The sequence below is a fragment of the Babylonia areolata genome, chromosome 33, assembly GCF_041734735.1.
Source record: "Babylonia areolata isolate BAREFJ2019XMU chromosome 33, ASM4173473v1, whole genome shotgun sequence".
In the NCBI taxonomy this organism is placed as follows: Eukaryota; Metazoa; Mollusca; class Gastropoda; order Neogastropoda; family Buccinidae; genus Babylonia; species Babylonia areolata.
In genome coordinates, this window is record NC_134908.1 from 12982428 (window position 1) to 13000558 (window position 18131).

An 18131-nucleotide genomic window follows, 5' to 3' on the forward strand; every position below is an offset into this window, starting at 1 on the left:
GACAGCACGATTCTTGTGAGCGCTTTATGTAGAATAACTGATGCATGTATCAATGACAGCAAGGTGATTGGAGTGATATTCCTTGATTTTACAAAAGCGTTTGACTTAATCAATAACGAAATATTGCTTCAAAAAATTGAAATGTTATGGTAATTAACGATTGTTTCTCAGGTCTTACCAAGAAACCGTATTCAGTCTGTCTGTTCACATGGCTTTATTTCTTCCAAAAGGCATGTTCCAAGAGGAGTACCACAGGGGTCAATTCTAGGCCCTCTCTTATTTTCCTATTTTATATCAATGATCTACCTTTATCAATTCAACATGCAATCTGTGATTTATTTGTGATTATACAATATGCTGGTGACAATGTTGACATAATTAGTTATCATCTGAATGCCAACATGAAATCTGTTGAAAACTGGTTTGATGCTAATGATATGGTCGAATGCATGTTAATTTGTTCTCGTCAGAAATGACAGAACATAAAAGAAGCACAACTTAACAAATATAAAGACAATACTATTAAACAAGTTACTAAGCATATGCTATTTTAGGCATTACTATTGATCAAAATCTTTCGTGGTAGGAACATATTCATTGCCTCATAAAACAAGTATCATCTAGTGTATTCTAATTGTTCCAATCAAACATTTCTTGATAATCATTCTAGACGTGTGTATTACTTTGCCTATATCCAGTCTCCCTCAGCTATTGCTCGATTATTTGGGGTAAATGTCCTCCTTCTACATTAAAGCCACTTTGCTCTTTACAAAAACGTGCCATTAAGATAATTAACCATGTAAATACCACCGGTGGATCTGTGCACAATATGTACAAAGAACTTCAAATATTACCTGTTCATCTACTTATTAGATATAACATGATGCTTAAAATTGTTCATAACGCATGCCCACAATATTTTAAATTATTACTTTGTTTCCAGTTCCAACGTAAATCAGACAGAGCTATTGTCCCAAAGCCTAAAATTGATTTATTTAAGATGAGTCTCATTTAAAGGAAACATAGAATGGAACATGCTTCCAAAGACATGTCGTCAAATTTTGTTGGTCAGTCGCGGCGGGCCAGCTACCCTGAAGCCTCGATTGATCGATCCCGACAGAGGTCAGTCAGAACAGATAACAATGAATGGGTATGGAAGGGAATTAATTTGAAAGCTTAATCAATTCTGCACATACTCATTGCATGCCTTAACGAGCAGCCAGTGATTAATGTACGTGTACACATCATTGTTACAGTACGCCTTAGTGTGGAATTTGACCGGATATGGTTTCAATACTGGATGGCCGTGAAATCAGGGGGTCACGGTTGAAAGGGGATGGAGGTGGGGCCACTGAGATTATATTTACATACTAGTGGGGCAGGGCGGATGGAAAGGAAAAGACGAAATCTTTGTCAGTCATGCAGAAAAAAACAGCAACAAAAAAAACAAAACAAAACAAAAACAACAACAACAAACCCGACATGGAGTCAAGCATTGGATTTTCAATCTGAGGATCTGGATTCGAGCCTAGCTGAGTATGGTGAGCCGGGGTAGAGGTTTTCCTAACCTTTCGTGGGCAGGCTTGCTTGTGCCTGAACCCCATTATGTATGTGTAGGCCTACACCATGCAAAAGATCAGGGAAGATCATTTCATCCATGCTAGACTTGAAAACACAGAAATAAAATACTCAGCATGCACTATCAGTAAAACCCCAATCACAAGCAAACAGTACAATAGATACTATCAAATAATGAATGCGAAATCTGTAATATCACAAGGAACTTATTCGACTACGAAAGGTACATCCAACTTCGACAGCCGTCCACTCCACTCCGAAAAAGGTCAGGGTCAACTGGGACAAGATTGCGAACGCACGCACAGGTTCCGGATAAGAGAAAACCAGCCAACCACGCGTGCGTGTTCGTTCGGCAGGCAACCTTGATTACTTTGCATAGCAAGCATGGCGTCGAACATATTTCTCTTCTGGGGTTCTGGTAGCCCTCCATGCTGGAAGCCATTGATTGTGCTGGAAGAAAAAGGACTGACGTACGGGCAGAAGCTGATCAGTTTCAGCGAGAAGGAGCACAAAGGAGAAGATGTTATGAAGCTGAATCCGCGAGGCCAGGTATGTTGCGCTGATGTCGGTTGCGGCCGAGCAGTCCGACAAGATTTTTCTTCTCACACCCTCAGTCCCCTTTTTTTTCTGAAAAGTTCTGTTGCTGTTTTTGCCTTCACTGCATGGTACAAAGTAAAATCAACAGCATGCAATAGGAAAATGGGAGAAAGGAAACAAACTAAACAAGTCTTAACATAGCATACGACAAAACATAATGTGGTGGAAAAAAAGAGAAAAAAAAAAACCCACAAAAAAGTTTCAGTTTCAGTTTCAGTAGCTCAAGGAGGCGTCACTGCGTTCGGACAAATCCATATACGCTACACCACATCTGCCAAGCAGATGCCTGACCAGCAGCGTAACCCAATGCGCTTAGTCAGGCCTTGAGGGGAAAAAAAAAAAAAAGGTGAATCAATGATAGATAAGCTTACACAAAGTTTCAGTTTCAGTTTCACTTTCTCAAGGAGGCGTCACTGCGTTCGGACAAATCCATACACGCTACACCACATCTGTTGAGCAGATGCCTGACCAGCAGCATAACCCAACGCGCTTAGTCAGGCCTTGAGTGCATGCTTACATATTTGTGTACCTATGAAAGTGGATTTCATTTTACGTAATTTCGCCAGAGGACAACACTCTCGTTGCCATGGGTTCTTTTTCAGTGCGCCAAGTGCGTGCTGCACACGGGACCTCGGTTTATCGTCTCATCCGAAAGACTAGACGCTCAGTTTGATTTTCCAGTCAAACTTAGGAGAAAGGGCGAGAGCGGGATTCGAACCCACACCCTCACGGACTCTCTGTATTGGCAGCTGAGCGTCTTAACCATTCTGCCACCTTCCTCCGCTTACACAAATAAATAATAAATAATAACTATAATGTCAAAAAAAAAACAAAAAAAAAGAAGCAAATAGATGTAAAACATTAAGACACACATTCACATATACACCCACACATGCATAACAGATATGCACCGAACACGCAGTTTCACAGATATGAAAGCACAGTCAAATACATATAAACGTACATGAGCTCCAACACACACACACACACACACACCACACACATTACCCTGCACCTCCTCTACCCCCCTCCTCCACACACTCATTTCTAGTCTATGTATCACAGCTTCCACGGCACACACACATACACACACACACACATACACACACACACACACACACACACACACACAGACAGATGAACACTTACTTGTACAAGCGCACACACATATGCCCATATCTCCACACACATATGTACAAAGATATATATATATATATTATACGTTCCAATATCCTGTTGCTCCCACAGTGTAGGCATGCATACACTCACATACCTCATCCTGTACCCCACCTCCCTCCGCACCCCCACATCCCCTCACACACACACACACACACACACACACGTGCACAGAACTCTACTGACACTTGTGTACACTTACACTCTCGCGCATGCACAAACGCACTCAAAAATACAGACCCACACATGCACACAAACACACACATACACACACGCACAGAGGCTGCCACTGATTGCCGCAAGAGGGATGGGAAAAGATCTCTGATGCCAAGAACGTGGCATATAGTGCGTTGCTCAGTCTGTTGTATTTGGAAAAGCCCACAAAAAAAACAAGTAGGGAACGAACGATGAGATGGCGTTCCTCCCGTCGCCCACGGGGCGTCAGCGACAGCCGCGCATCATTTTTGATGCCTCGCTACATTGTCGCGCCGACGCCTGAAACGTGTAGCGAGGCGTGTCGCTCGCACACGCGCGACAAATCTCCCCAGGCATCACGCATCACGCTCCATATTTGGAAAGTCACGTGCTGTCAGTGTCGCCCTGACGATAATATTTTTTTTATTGTTGATGCTGAAGAGGAAATTATGGTTGACTGTTGCCATGAAAATTACCCCCCACTTTTTCCAAGGAAGAAAACAAAAACTTCGTTTTTTGTTGTTGTTTTTGATGATGGTGTTGTTATTTTTTGTTGTTGTTTTTTTTACATTTGAAATGGGTGGGCAACATTTAGATACAACATGTTTTTGTGTTTTATACTGTTTGTTTCTTTATTTTCTTTGACGTTTCAAACACATCACCACATTTCCATGTATTTATATCATCGCCTACCACCCTGGGTCCTGTATATTGTTTATTCAAGTTATTCGATCAGTCACTTTTCATGCATGATATTGATATTCATTGCAAAATCAATCATTTGATCGATCACGTCACTCAACCAGTCTCTATATTAATTGTTACATCAATCAAATGATCTCTCGTCTGTTACTGTCTCAAACAATGGTAATGAAATAAAAAATCTGTGTTGGTTTAGCATGCCATTTTGCTTGTCTATTCATTCATGCAATTAGATAACTGGATAAATTTATCATAATTCATACTTATATATTCATTTATATTATTCGCAGATTTCATTTTATTCACTTCATTGTACAAGCCATCAACATTTTATTTATTAACATGAAACTGCATTATTCATTATTCATTTTTATTCGTTTACTACTAAATTGTTGACCTGTTTTAATTGTTATCACTATTTTGCTTCTTTGCCATCCATTTTCAGCTGACCCTTTCCTTCAGTGAATATATTCTGAATTGTATTTGTTTATCTATTATTGTACTATTCATTATACAGGTCTGTCTGTCCAACTGTCTGTCCTGTCCTTAATTTGTTTAATGATTCATGCGTTTACTTCTTAATTTACTTGTACTTAATCATTCATTCTAAATATTTGACATGACAAGATGAACTATAACAATTTATACTCTTGACTGACTGTTCATTTATTTCATCATTCTTTTTTAAACTCCTTTATTTAGTTTAAGATTCTTTTCCTGTCACACTAAAAAAAACAAAAAACATTCCAGGTATCAAAGACACTTTGGCTACAGTTTTTTTCCCTGTCTTCGTGACCCGACACAGCCATTTGTGCAAACAAAAATAAAAAAACTAATTTAAACCCCCACACACACACACACACACACACACACACACCCCCACACACACACACACACCCCATAGAACAGACAAAAACCCGACAGACAGCAGAGCCCAGAGGGGAACCCCAGAAAAGAACACAAGAGGTTGGGGACTGATTTTTTGGGGAACTGGAGAGTGGGAAGGAAAAATGTGTGAGTGTTATAAAAATAAATATATATATTTTAAGTGGGGGTGGTTGTGGGGTGCCCCTCTAGGTTTTGGGGGGGTTTACAATCAGATCCCCAAAGTAATATCCTATAAAAAAAAAATTTTAATAATTTTTTAAAAAAGGGAATTTTTACTTTGGAACCAAACCGGGTTTTTTGCTTTCTTTCTTTTATATTGGGAATTTAAAAGGGCTATCTGAAATCAGTTGCTTTCCAAACACCAATCATACTGTTAATATTGTTATTTGGATGAGAAAATAGTCACTTAGCTGCAAGTCCATGCTATTAATCCCATGATATTTGTTTTCTGTGAGCATGTGGATGAAGGAGAACATGAAGAGATGACTCTGTGTGTGTGTGTGTGTGGTGTGTTTTCAGTAGTGTGTGTGTGAGTGTTTAGTAGTGTGTGTTCAGTAGTGTACGTTCAGTAGTGTTTGTGTGAATGTTCATAGTGCTTTTGTGTGTGATGTGGTGGTGTGTGTGTGTGTGTGTGTGTGTTGTGGTGTGTGTGGTGTGTGTGCGTGGCGTGCAGTAGTGTTTGTGTGAGTGGGTAGTGTTTGTGTGTGTGTGTGGTGTGTGTGTGTGTTCAGTAGTGTTTGTGTGACTGTGAGTGTTCAGTAGTATTTTTGTGTGTGTGTGGTGGTGTGGTGTGTGTGTGTGGTGTGTGGTGTGTGTGTGTGTGTTCAGTAGTGTGGTGTGTGTCTGTTTTCAGTAGTGTTTGTGTGAGTGTCAGTAGTATTTTTGGGTGTGGTGTGGTGTGGTTGTGTGTGTGTGTGTGTGGGTGTGTGTTGTGTGTGTGTGTGTGTGTGCTTTGCACATAATGGTGGGTGAAAATAAAGTAGAAAGTGTGTATTGCTCTAAAAGATATTTGGAAATCCAGTCATCCTTACAATTTCAGATTGTTGTATCTTTCATTTACATTAGTGTTGATGTGTGAGAATCCTGTACATGCAATTGTGACAGTTTTCTTCTTCTCCACATCAGTGGCACAGCTTCATACCAATAAACTGCAGATGCAATCAGATTCTAACATTTTTGAGTTCCAAACTATGATTTGAAAAGGAAGAAAAGAAAATTAAACTGTATTCAGACCTTGAAGGAGAAATCAATTATGTAAGCATATATTTGTGTTGAACTAACAGTTTCTCCAATTATGAAGTAACACAAGGTTACAACTAAACTGAAAAAAATAAAAAACCCACGGGATACTAAAAACATTTTGAAAAGTTACAAACAGTTTTTAAAAAAACAACAAACGATATACAAAATTGGACAATTCATTTGGCAGACACGGGTAAAAAAAAACTCCCTTAATGTTTATTTCAGGTGAAGGTGGGGGGCTTAAAAGTGATACAGGTGGAAAGGGGCCTTTGTTTGCACCCCAGACCTATTGGGGGGGGGATGAAAGCTATGTAAAAAAGACAATCAAATTAGAACTATGACAGGAAGTGAAGTTAAAATGCTATCTGAAATCAGTTGTTTACCAAACACTAATCATACTGTTAATATTTGTTATTTGTATGAGAAAATAGTCACACTAGCTACAGTCAGCATAAATCCATAATATTGTATTCTGTCCGCTTACAAACATTTTATTTAGGTTGCTGCCAACATTTGTAAATAGTATTGAGAAAATAGCTCCACATAATAAATAATGCTGCATTCAGTATTTGTTTCACTTGGGGAAAATAAATTGAAATCACACTAACCTGCAGTCAGTTTACCACATGTAAATATCTCACACTTGTTTTACTCAGCTTAACATATGCTGTATGCCTGTTACAAACAAGCTGATTGGCTGTAGGGGATATATTGTAATATTGTAATATCTGGTCTGCCATGCACATTAACTAATATAGATAAAAAAAGTTATTGTTAGAATAATATCAAAGTAAATCATAATTATGATTGATAAGAAAGTTAACATGCTGTCTAAAATCAGTAGTTTCACCAATATTTGATCATAATTTCATGCTATATTTGTCATTTCATGGGGAAATAGTCACACTTAGCTGCAGTCAGCATGATATTTGTATTCTGTTTTACAGACATTCATTTAAGGTTGCAACCAACATTTGTAATCAATATTGGTAAATAGCACTCCAGTTAAAAAAAAAAAAAAAAAAAAAAATTAGTTATGGTTGCAATCAATATTGTTTCAGTTGATTTGTTGGTTATCCCAGCACATTACTTAAGGATCAGTGAACTGTCAAAATTGCAGAACTCAAATAATTGATTTTACATATTCATGTATTTTTTGGTCTATTGTTATTTATGTGCTCTCAGTGTCTACACAGTGAGCAGGTGGATGAAGGAGTAAATGTAGGAATGACTCTGTGTGTGTGTGTGGTGTGTGTGTGTGTGTGTGTGTGTGTGTGGGTTCAGTAGATTTGTGTGAGTGCTCAGTAGTGTGTGGTGCATGTGTTCAGTAGTGTTTTGTGGTGAGTTTTCAGTGGTGTGTGTGTGGTGTGTGTGTGTGTGTGTTGTGGGGTGTTGGTTTTCATACTGTTTGGGGGGAGATTCAATCATTTTTTTGGGTTTTGGGGTGTGGTACAGTGTGGGGGGTTTTGGGGGGTGTGTGTTCAGACGGTTTTGTTGAAAAGGGGTGTAATGTGTGTGTTAGTATTTTTGGTGTGGTGGGGGTTGTGGGGGGTTTGTGTGTGTGTGTGTTCATGGGGTTTTGTGAATGTTCGGGGGGGGGGGCCCAAAATTTTGGTGGGGGGGTTTGGTGTGGGGGGGGTGGTTTTGGGGTGTGGTGTGTGTGTGTGTGGGGGTTTTGTGTGTGTTTTTTTACTTGAAAAAAGTGTGTGGGAAAAAAAAGAAGAAGTTTTACCCTCTATAAGATTTTTGGAAAATTTCCCATTATTTTTAAAATTTTCCCTAAAAGTTTCTTTCGTTCCCCAGAATTTTCTCAGGCGGGAATTACAAACGTTACCATGGAGTTGCTTTTTTCAAATTAAAAAAGTCAACTTTTTTGGGGACACTCCCCCAGAAATCACTCTTAAACGGGCCCAGCGTTCAGTTTAAATTTGCAATTTTTTTCAAAAACCCAAGGAGGAGATTTGTATTATACTCCATTTTGGTTTTTACATATATTTAACCCAAAGTCAAACTGATGAAAAACCAGCCAAATTGGTTTTGCTCTGCGGGCCAAAATTTTCACGCGGCTAACTAAAAAAGAGGGGCCCGCCCGCTGTCAGCCAACCCAAAACCCTTTTAAAAGCTATAAGCGCTGAATCTTTCCCTGGGGCCCTCGAAGAAAATGCCCCAGGGAAACCCGGCGGAGACGCGGGGCAAAAACGGGCAGGCATTCGATTTTAAACCAGGGAAGTTTAGGTAAAACCAAACTTTGATTTAAATAAAAAACCCCCCCTTTTTGGGTGTCATATCCCTTTTACCATGTCAAATTTGATGCAAAATTTTAAAAAAGAAAAATGGGGGGGCAACGCCTACGGTTCGTAGGGGGAGCCCTTGTAACGAAAGGGCAGTTTTTGGGCCGCGACAAGGAAACCCCCTTTGGAAACCCCGGTACCCCTTTGGTCAAAACAGAAAATTTCCTGAGGAAAGAAGTTGATAAAGGGGGATTCTAAAGACCCCCAAAAAAAGGCGGGCCCCCAAAGACATGCTCCCTTTTGGCATTGATGCGGGAAACCCACCCAAAGGGGGAGGCCAATGGCCCCACTTCGTGTCTCGGGAGAAACGGCTGATATCCCTTTTGGCATAGAGGGGCTTTTAACGTTGATTTGGAAAACCCCAAAGGGGGAAAATTTGGTGCCTGCAGCATTCTTTCTTGAAATTTCCATTGAGGGGGGGTTCCCCGGGGGGGGGGCCCCCTGATAAGAACGCCAAAGGGCAAAGCCCTATCCCAAAAATTTTTTTTGAGAAAACCAAAGGGGGCAGAGAGGGCCTATCCCACATCTTGGGCAAGAATTTTGGACAAAGGCCCCGGACCCTCGGGGGGGGGAAACCTCGGGGCCGGGGTTTCCCTTAGCCAGAAACCTGGAAAAAGGGAAACCCCGGTGAGGGAAAACCCCCTCTGGGGAAGACCAGATCTTTCATTCCACAAAACCCCATGCGCCCTTTCAACGGGGGCCTTTGGGGCCAGCCACAAAGAAAGGGGGTTTTTGAGGGAAAGGGTTAAAAAGGAAAGTCCCCAAGGGCCTAAAAGGGGCTGTTTTTAAAATTAAATTCAGCACCAGGAAAAATTCCCAAAAGGGCACCCCTTTCTGGGGCCCCCAAAGCTTCCTTAAAGGGGCCCCCCTACCACCTCCCCCTGAGCGGAAATCCCCCAACAGGGGGGGCCCAACCTACGGATAAAAATTATTATATATTATTACCTATACACACACACACACACACACAAAACACCCCAATAAAAAAACAAGCAAAAAAAATAAAAAAAAGTACACCCCACGCCCACACATCAAACCCCAAAAACACACAAAAACGCACTTACGGTTCACTATAAACAACTTTTCAATTTTTCTTTTCATAAATGGCAGGGGCATGCAGCTAGGGGAAAAATAAAAACAATCTTTTGCAAAAGACAAGTGGGTTTAAATAAAAAATGAGGGGAAAAAAAAATTTTTATTTTTGTTTTAAAAAAGGGGTTTTGGGCAAAAATTTGACACAGGGTTTTTGGGGGAAACCATGTTCCATTCTATGTTTCCTTTAAATGAGACTCATCTTAAATAAATCAATTTTAGGCTTTGGGACAATAGCTCTGTCTGATTTACGTTGGAACTGGAAACAAAGTAATAATTTAAAATATTGTGGGCATGCGTTATGAACAATATTTAAGCATCATGTTATATCTAATAAGTAGATGAACAGGTAATATTTGAAGTTCTTTGTACATATTGTGCACAGATCCACCGGTGGTATTTACATGGTTAATTATCTTAATGGCACGTTTTTGTAAAGAGCAAAGTGGCTTTAATGTAGAAAGGAGGACATTTACCCCGAAATAATCGAGCAATAGCTGAGGGAGAACTGGATATAGGCAAAGTAATACACACTTCTAGATAATGATTATCAAGAAATGTTTGATTGGAACAATTGGGAATACATAGATGATACTTGTTTTAATGAGGCAATGAATATGTTCCTGCCACGTGTCTTATCTGTATCTTGTGTGTATGTATGCGTGGATGGTTGGTGTTGTTATCATGTGCTACCATTCAAATTGCACAGACACTTGGTAATATTTCTACACCGGTTTAATCCACCATCTTGATCCAGATATCACGTCACGCTTCCTGTGACCTTTGACTCTTTATAGTAGTTATTTCCCTTGTATTACTATCTAGGTATAGACACGACACCACGAAAGATTTTGATCAATAGTAATGCCTAAAATAGCATATGGCTTAGTAACTTGTTTAATAGTATTGTCTTTATATTATGTTAAGTTGTGCTTCTTTTATGTTCTGTCTTTTCTGACGAGAACAAATTAACATGCATTCGACCATATCATTAGCATCAAACCAGTTTTCAACAGATTTCATGTTGGCATTCAGATGATAACTAATTAGTCAACATTGTCACCCGATATTGTATAATCACAAATAAATCACAGATTGCATGTTGAATTGATAAAGGTAGATCATTGATATAAAATAGGAAAATAAGAGAGGGCCTAGAATTGACCCCTGTGGTACTCCTCTTGGAACATGCCTTTTGGAAGAAATAAAGCCATGTGACCAGACAGACTGAATACGGGTTATCTTGGTAAGACCTGAGAAACCAATCGTTAATACCATAACATTTCAATGTTTTGAAGCAATATTTCGTTATTGATTAAGTCAAACGCTTTTGTAAAATCAAGGAATATCACTCCAATCACCTTGCTGTCATTGATACATGCATCAGTTATTCTACATAAAGCGCTCACAAGAATCGTGCTGTCTAAATCCTGATTGATTGGTATGTGAAGCTGATATTTTTCAATAAAGGATGTAAGATAAAGGTGTACATGACGTTCTAGAAAATTTGAGACAGAAGACAAAACCATGGAGATTGGTCTGTATTATTGACATCATTAGGCATCACCTTTTTATTATTATTATTATTATTATTATTATTATTATTTTATTATTGTTATTATTATTTGTTAGAGGTTAGGTTATTATTATTATTATTATTATATTTTAATTTTTAATTATTATTATTTTTAGGGTTGGGTTGGGGTTAGGGAAAGGGTTTTAATTTTTTTATTATTTTTAAATTTTTATTTTTATTATTATTTTTAAATTAAACATTACATAATTTCGTTTATTTAATTTTTTATTATTATTATTATTATTATCATTTTTAAAGATTTTTTATTATTATTTTTTTAATTTTTTTAAATTTTTTAATTAATTTTTTAAATTGTTAATTTTATTATGTTTATGATTATTATTTTGATTATGATTATGATTAATTATTTTAATTTTTTATTACATTTTTTTAAAAATGTTAATTTTTTTTTTTTTTAATTATTATTTTTAAATTTAATTTTTTATTTTTAAAATTTTTATTTTAAAGGGTTATGATTTTTATTTTTTTATTTATTTTTAAATTAATCTTATTTTTTCTTTTATTTTTAAATATTTTTAATTAAAAAAAAATAATAAAAAACGAATCCCAAAAATAATCAAAATCTAATAATAATATAATTAGAATATAATAAAATTAAATAATAATAATAATAATCATAATCATAAAATAAATATAAGCAAAATTATATAAAAATAATAATGATAATAATAATAATAATAATAACAATAATAATAATAGTATCATCATCATCATTATCACAATCATAATCATAATGAAATTAAATATAATAAAATTAAATAATAATAATAATAATAAAATTAAGTATAATGAAATTAAATAATAAGATTAATGATAATAATAATAATAATCATCAACATCATCATCATCATCATCATGATCATAATCCAATCATAATATCAAAATGAAATTGAATACAATGAAATTAAATAATAATAATAATAATAATAATAAAATAAAAAATTACAATAATAATAATAATAATACTAAAGATGAAGAAGAAGAAGAAAAATCATCATCAATCATCATGATCATCACCAACATCATCATCATCATCATTATTTATTATTTTTATTTTAAATGTTTTTTTTGCCCGTTAAATTTGGCCAGAAAGTAGAAAGGGCCTTTTTATTGTACCCATTAAAAAAATTCAATAAATCAATAAATTTTCTGATTTTTTTTTCTTCCCCTTTAAATAAAATAAAAATAATAAAAATAACACAACCACCCACACACACACCACACCCCCACACACACCCCACACCACAAAAAAATTTAAAAAAACAAGAAAACCCAAAGACAACTACTTTCACCCCCCACACACTCAAAAAAAAAACAACACAAAAACCACTTACTTTTTCAAAAATATACCCATACATTCAATTTTTAAATTAAACTTTGGAGGGCAGGGAAGCTATTAAATGATACAACCCAAACCCAAAGGGGGGGAAAAAAGGGCCCGGGGAAGGTTAAAAAATGTAGGAATAAAATTTTTTAAAAATGTTATTTTTTAAAAGAAGGTGTGGCTAGAATTTGACAAACTTTGGCTTGGAACATTTTCCCTTCATTTTCCTTTAAATAACTCATAAAAAAATAAACCCAATTTTGGGTTTTGGGGACAATAGTTTCTTCTGTTTTCCGGAATGGGAAAACAAAGTAAAAATTTAAAAAAATTTTGGGGCCAGGGGCTATGAACAATTTTAAGCATAAATGTTATATCTAATAAGTAAAATGAACAAAATTTTTGAAGTTCTTTGTACTATTGTCACCAATCCACCGGGGAATTTAAAATGGAAAATTTTTATCTAAATGGCACTTTTTTTGAAAAGAGCAAAGTGGTTTTAATGAAAAGGGTGGGACATTTACCCCAAAAAATCGGAAATACTAGGGAAAACTGGATATAGGAAAAGTAATACCCCGCCCTAGAATGATTATCAAAAAATGTTTTGATTGGAAAAATTTGGGGAAAAACACAAATGATACTTTTTTATGGGGCAATAAATTATTTCCGCCCCCAAAGATTTTGATAAAAAATTTAATGCCAAAAAATAAAATATCTTAAAATTTTTAAAAAGTATTGTCTTATATTTGTTAAGTTGTGCTTCTTTTTATGTTCTGTCTTTTCTGACGAGAACAAATTAACATGCATTCGACCATATCATTAGCATCAAACCAGTTTTCAACAGATTTCATGGTTGGCATTCCAGATGATAACTAATTATGTCAACATTGTCACCAGCATATTGTATAATCACAAATAAATCACAGATTGCATGTTGAATTGATAAAGGTAGGATCATTGATATAAAATAGGAAAATAAGAGAGGGCCTAGAATTGACCCCTGTGGTACTCCTCTTGGAACATGCCTTTTGGAAGAAATAAAGCCATGTGAACAGACAGACTGAATACGGTTTTCTTGGTAAGACCTGAGAAACAATAAGCAGTTATCGTCAATACCATAACATTTCAATTTTTGAAGCAATATTTCGTGATTAAGTCAAACGCTTTTGTAAAATCAAGGAATACCACTCCAATCACCTTGCTGTCATTGATACCACGCAGCCATGCATCAGTTATTCTACATAAAGCGCTCACAAAGAATCGTGCTGTCTAAATCCTGATTGATTGGTATGTGGAAGCTGATATTTTTCAATAAAGGATGTAAGATAAAGGTGTACATGACGTTCTAGAACTTTTGAGACAGAAGACAACAATGAGATTGGTCTGTAATTATTGACATCATTAGCATCACCTTTTTATTATTTTATTATTATTATTATCATGATTTTTTTTTTTTGATTTTTTTTATTATATTTAATTTTATTATTATTATTATTATTTAATTTTATTATATTTAATTATATTATTATTATGATTATTATTTTGATTATGATGATGATGATTATTATTGTGGTTATTTTTAATTTATTATATTTTATTATTATTATTATTATTGTTATTTTTAATTTTATTATATTTAATTATTATTATTATTATTTAATTTTTTAATTATTATTATTATTATCATTATTATTATTATTATTATTTAATTTTATTATTATTATTATTGTTGTTGTTGTTAATACTATTATTATTATTATTATTATTATCATCATCATTATTATTATTATATAATTTTATTACATTTAATTTTATTATGATTATTGTGATTATTCTGATTATGATTATTATTATTATCATTATGATTATTATTTAATTTTATTATTTTAAATTTTTTTTATTATTCTTATTATTATTTAATTCTATTATTATTATTATTATTATTATTATCATCATCATCATTATTATTATTATATAATTTTATTACATTTAATTTTATTATGATTATTGTGATTATTATGCGTGTGTGTGTGTGTGTGTGTGTGTGTGTGTGTGTGTGTGGTCACATTTTGGTGTGTGTAGGTAACATAGATATAATGTTTTATGTTATCAAAAGCGTTTTTGTAAAGCACCTAGAGCAGATTTCTGGATAGTGTGCTATATAAGTATCCATTATTATTATTATTATGATTATTATTATTATTATTTTTATTATTATTATTATTATCATTATTATTATTATCATTATTATTATTATTTAATTTTATTATTTTATTTTTTTAAATTTTATTATTATTTAATTATTATTATTATTATTATTATTTAATTTTATTATATTTAATTTTATTATTATTATTATTATTATTATTATTTAATTTTATGATATTTAATTTTATTACTATTCTTCTTCTTCTTTTTTATTATTATTATTATTACTATCATTATCATCATTATTATTATTATTATTTTTATTCTTATTCTTATTGTTATTATTATTATTTAATTTTATCATATTTAATTTTCTTCTTCTTCTTCTTATTATTATTATCATTATTATTATTATTATTTAATTTTATTATATTTTATTATTATTATCATTATTATTATTATTATTTAATTTTATTATTTAAAAAAAAATATATTATTATTATTATTATTTAATTTTATTATTTTAAAAAAATTATTATTATTAAACCTAACCTAACCCTAACCTTACCCTAACCTTAACAAATAATAATAATAATTATAATAATTATAATCATAATGAAATTAAATATAATAATAATAATAATTAAATATAATAAAATTAAATAATAATAATAATAATGAAATTAAATATAATAAAATTAAATAATGATAATAATATTAATATTAATAAAATTAAATATAATAAAATTAAATAATAATAATAATAATAATCAGAATGATAATCATAATCATAATGAAACTAAATATAATAAAAATTAAATAATAATAATAATGATAATAATAATAATAATAATTATATATAATAAAATTAAAAATAACAATAATCATCATCATCATGATCATTATCACAATCATCATCATCATCATCATCATTATTATTATTTATTGATTTATTTTTATGTTTTGTGTCGTTCAATGGGCAGAAATGTAGAAAGGCCTTTATTGTACCCATTAAAGATTCAATCAATCAATCAATCTTCTGATTCTTCTTCTTAATAATAATAATAATATTATTATTATTATTTTATTGTTATATTATTATATATTATTATCATATATCACACACACACACACACACACACACACACACAAAACAGAAATGTAGAAAGGCCTTTATTGTACCCATTAAAGATTCAATCATTCAATCAATCTTCTGATTCTTCTTCTTCTTAATAATAATAATAATATTCTCAGGATGAGAACCGAGGAGCAGTGAGCCAGAAAGTTGGCCAGCTGCATGCTCGTAGGGTTCGTAGGGGGAATGCCCTGAGCTGTACACCACCGCAACCATTTCTTCCAGCGAAAGTCATACAAAGTCTCCGTTCCCTGCCTCCTTGCTCTGGTGACTATGGAGAGGAGGTCAGAGGAGGCACACCCCTGGGTCAGCGCAGCCGACACAGAGGCCGACCGAGGGGTCGAGGACTTCAATGGTGATGCTGACAGTTCCAACCGCACAGCAGCCATGCGTGCAGGTGGAGCAGTTGAGGATTGGAATGAGGAGTGCCCGAGCGAGGCTGCCTCAGCAGATGAGATTTGGTTTCAAGTTCCAGGGGTGGAAACATGTGTCAGGGACTGAAGGTCCGGAAACCAGGTCTGGGCTGGCCATTTCGGCGCAATGAGGATCAGCTGCGGGCATTCCAATCTGTCTTTCCGTATCACCTTGGACAGAATTGGAAAGGGAGGAAACGCGGAGGCAATCAGACTGCTCCAGTCTAGAGAGAGAGCATCCACTGCCCACGCTTCTGGGTCGGCAACCGAAGAGACATAAGTGGGAAGTCTCTTGTTGAACAAGGTCCACCATCGGTCGAAACCACTGTTCCCACACCCACTGAAGGCTGGCCTTGTCCAGGATGCACTCTGTGCGTATGACACTCTTGGACCTGCTGAGAACATCTGCCAAGACGTTGGCTTTTCCTGCTAAGTGTCTCGCTAAAAGTGCAATGCCCTTGCTGTGGCACCAACGGAGGAGAGCCTTGGTCCGCAGGGAGAGGTCTGCCGAGTGCGCTCCCCCCCATTTGTTCACATAACATGCGACTGTCGTCTTGTCCGTGAACAAGCGGATGGTCTTGCCAGTGGCCTCCCCCATGAAGTGCAGGAGAGCCCTGCGAACTGCCTCCAGTTCCAGAACATTGATGTGGCATAGGCGCTCCTCCGGGGACCAAGTCCCTGCTGCATGGAGTGAGTCCATGTGGACTCCCCAGCCCAGGGAGGAGGCGTCTGTGAAGAGTGCCACCTGAAGAGTAGGTGGGGCTATGGGCACCCCCTGTGTCCGAAGGGGGGTGATTAACCACTCTGATGTCACCTCGAGGAACCACTCGCCCAGACATATCTGGGTATCCCATGGCTGAGTGCTCTGGGACCACCGTAACCTCAGTGCCCTCTGGAGAGGGCGCTTGAGAACCCTGTCCAGGGGAATGAGAGGTGCCGTGGACTCCATCATGCCCAAGAGGGAAGAAAGTGTCCGCGCTGTATCTTGGGAGGAGCGGCGCAAGTGGCTGAGGAGGCCTGCCAGACGGTCCCAGTGATCTGGCGCCAGAGAGAGACTATCATGGACCGCGTGTCGAACCTCATCCCTAAGAAGTCAAAGGACTGACTTGGGGACAGATCGCATATCTCCTGGTCCATGAGGAAGCCCAGTTGGGAGCAAAGGTCTAGAAGTCTGGCCGTATGACTCAGGCACAGGGCCTGCGACTGGGCCAGGATAAGCCAGTCGTCCAGGTACACACAGAGACAAATGGATTCCGAGCGGATGATGGACACCAATTCCCGCACCACCTTGGTAAACAGGAAAGGGGCAAGGGACAGACCAAATGGGAGGGCCGGGAACTGGAACCCTTTGTCCCTCTACACGAACCTCAGGTACCGATGGGATGCCGAATGGATGAGGATATGAAAATAAGCATCTTCCAGATCGATAGAGGTAGCCCAATTGCCTTGTTGGATGGTCTCCCAAATCTGTGCCTGTGTGTCCATCTTGAATTTGATTTTGGGGAGGAATTTGTTGAGGGGGGACAAGTCCAAAACTGGTCTCCACCCTCCCGAGACCTTTGGAATCACGAACAACCAGCCGTAAAAACCGGGGCCCGGGTCCGAGAGTTGAGATACAGCCCCTATGAGGAGTGGGTGCGATATCTCTTTTTCTAGGATGCTCTCCTGCTCCGTCAAGCTGGGCACCTAAGGAGGAGGAGTGGATCTTAGAGGGGGGCGGTCCTCCACCCAAGGCAGCATGTACCCCGACTCTAGC

General features: G+C 36.1%; 1 protein-coding gene across 1 annotated transcript in view; it reads left to right on the forward strand.

Annotated features, from left to right (window-relative positions):
- The first annotated feature begins 1870 nt into the window (after positions 1 to 1870).
- The window catches only part of LOC143277248 (glutathione S-transferase A-like), a 58784-nt gene continuing 42523 nt past the window's right edge, over positions 1871 to 18131 (forward strand). Inside the window, exon 1 of the mRNA XM_076582029.1 lies at positions 1871 to 2127. Coding sequence (XP_076438144.1) covers positions 1963 to 2127 — 165 coding nt within the window. The 5' untranslated portion in view covers positions 1871 to 1962. The remainder of the gene's footprint in view (positions 2128 to 18131) is intronic.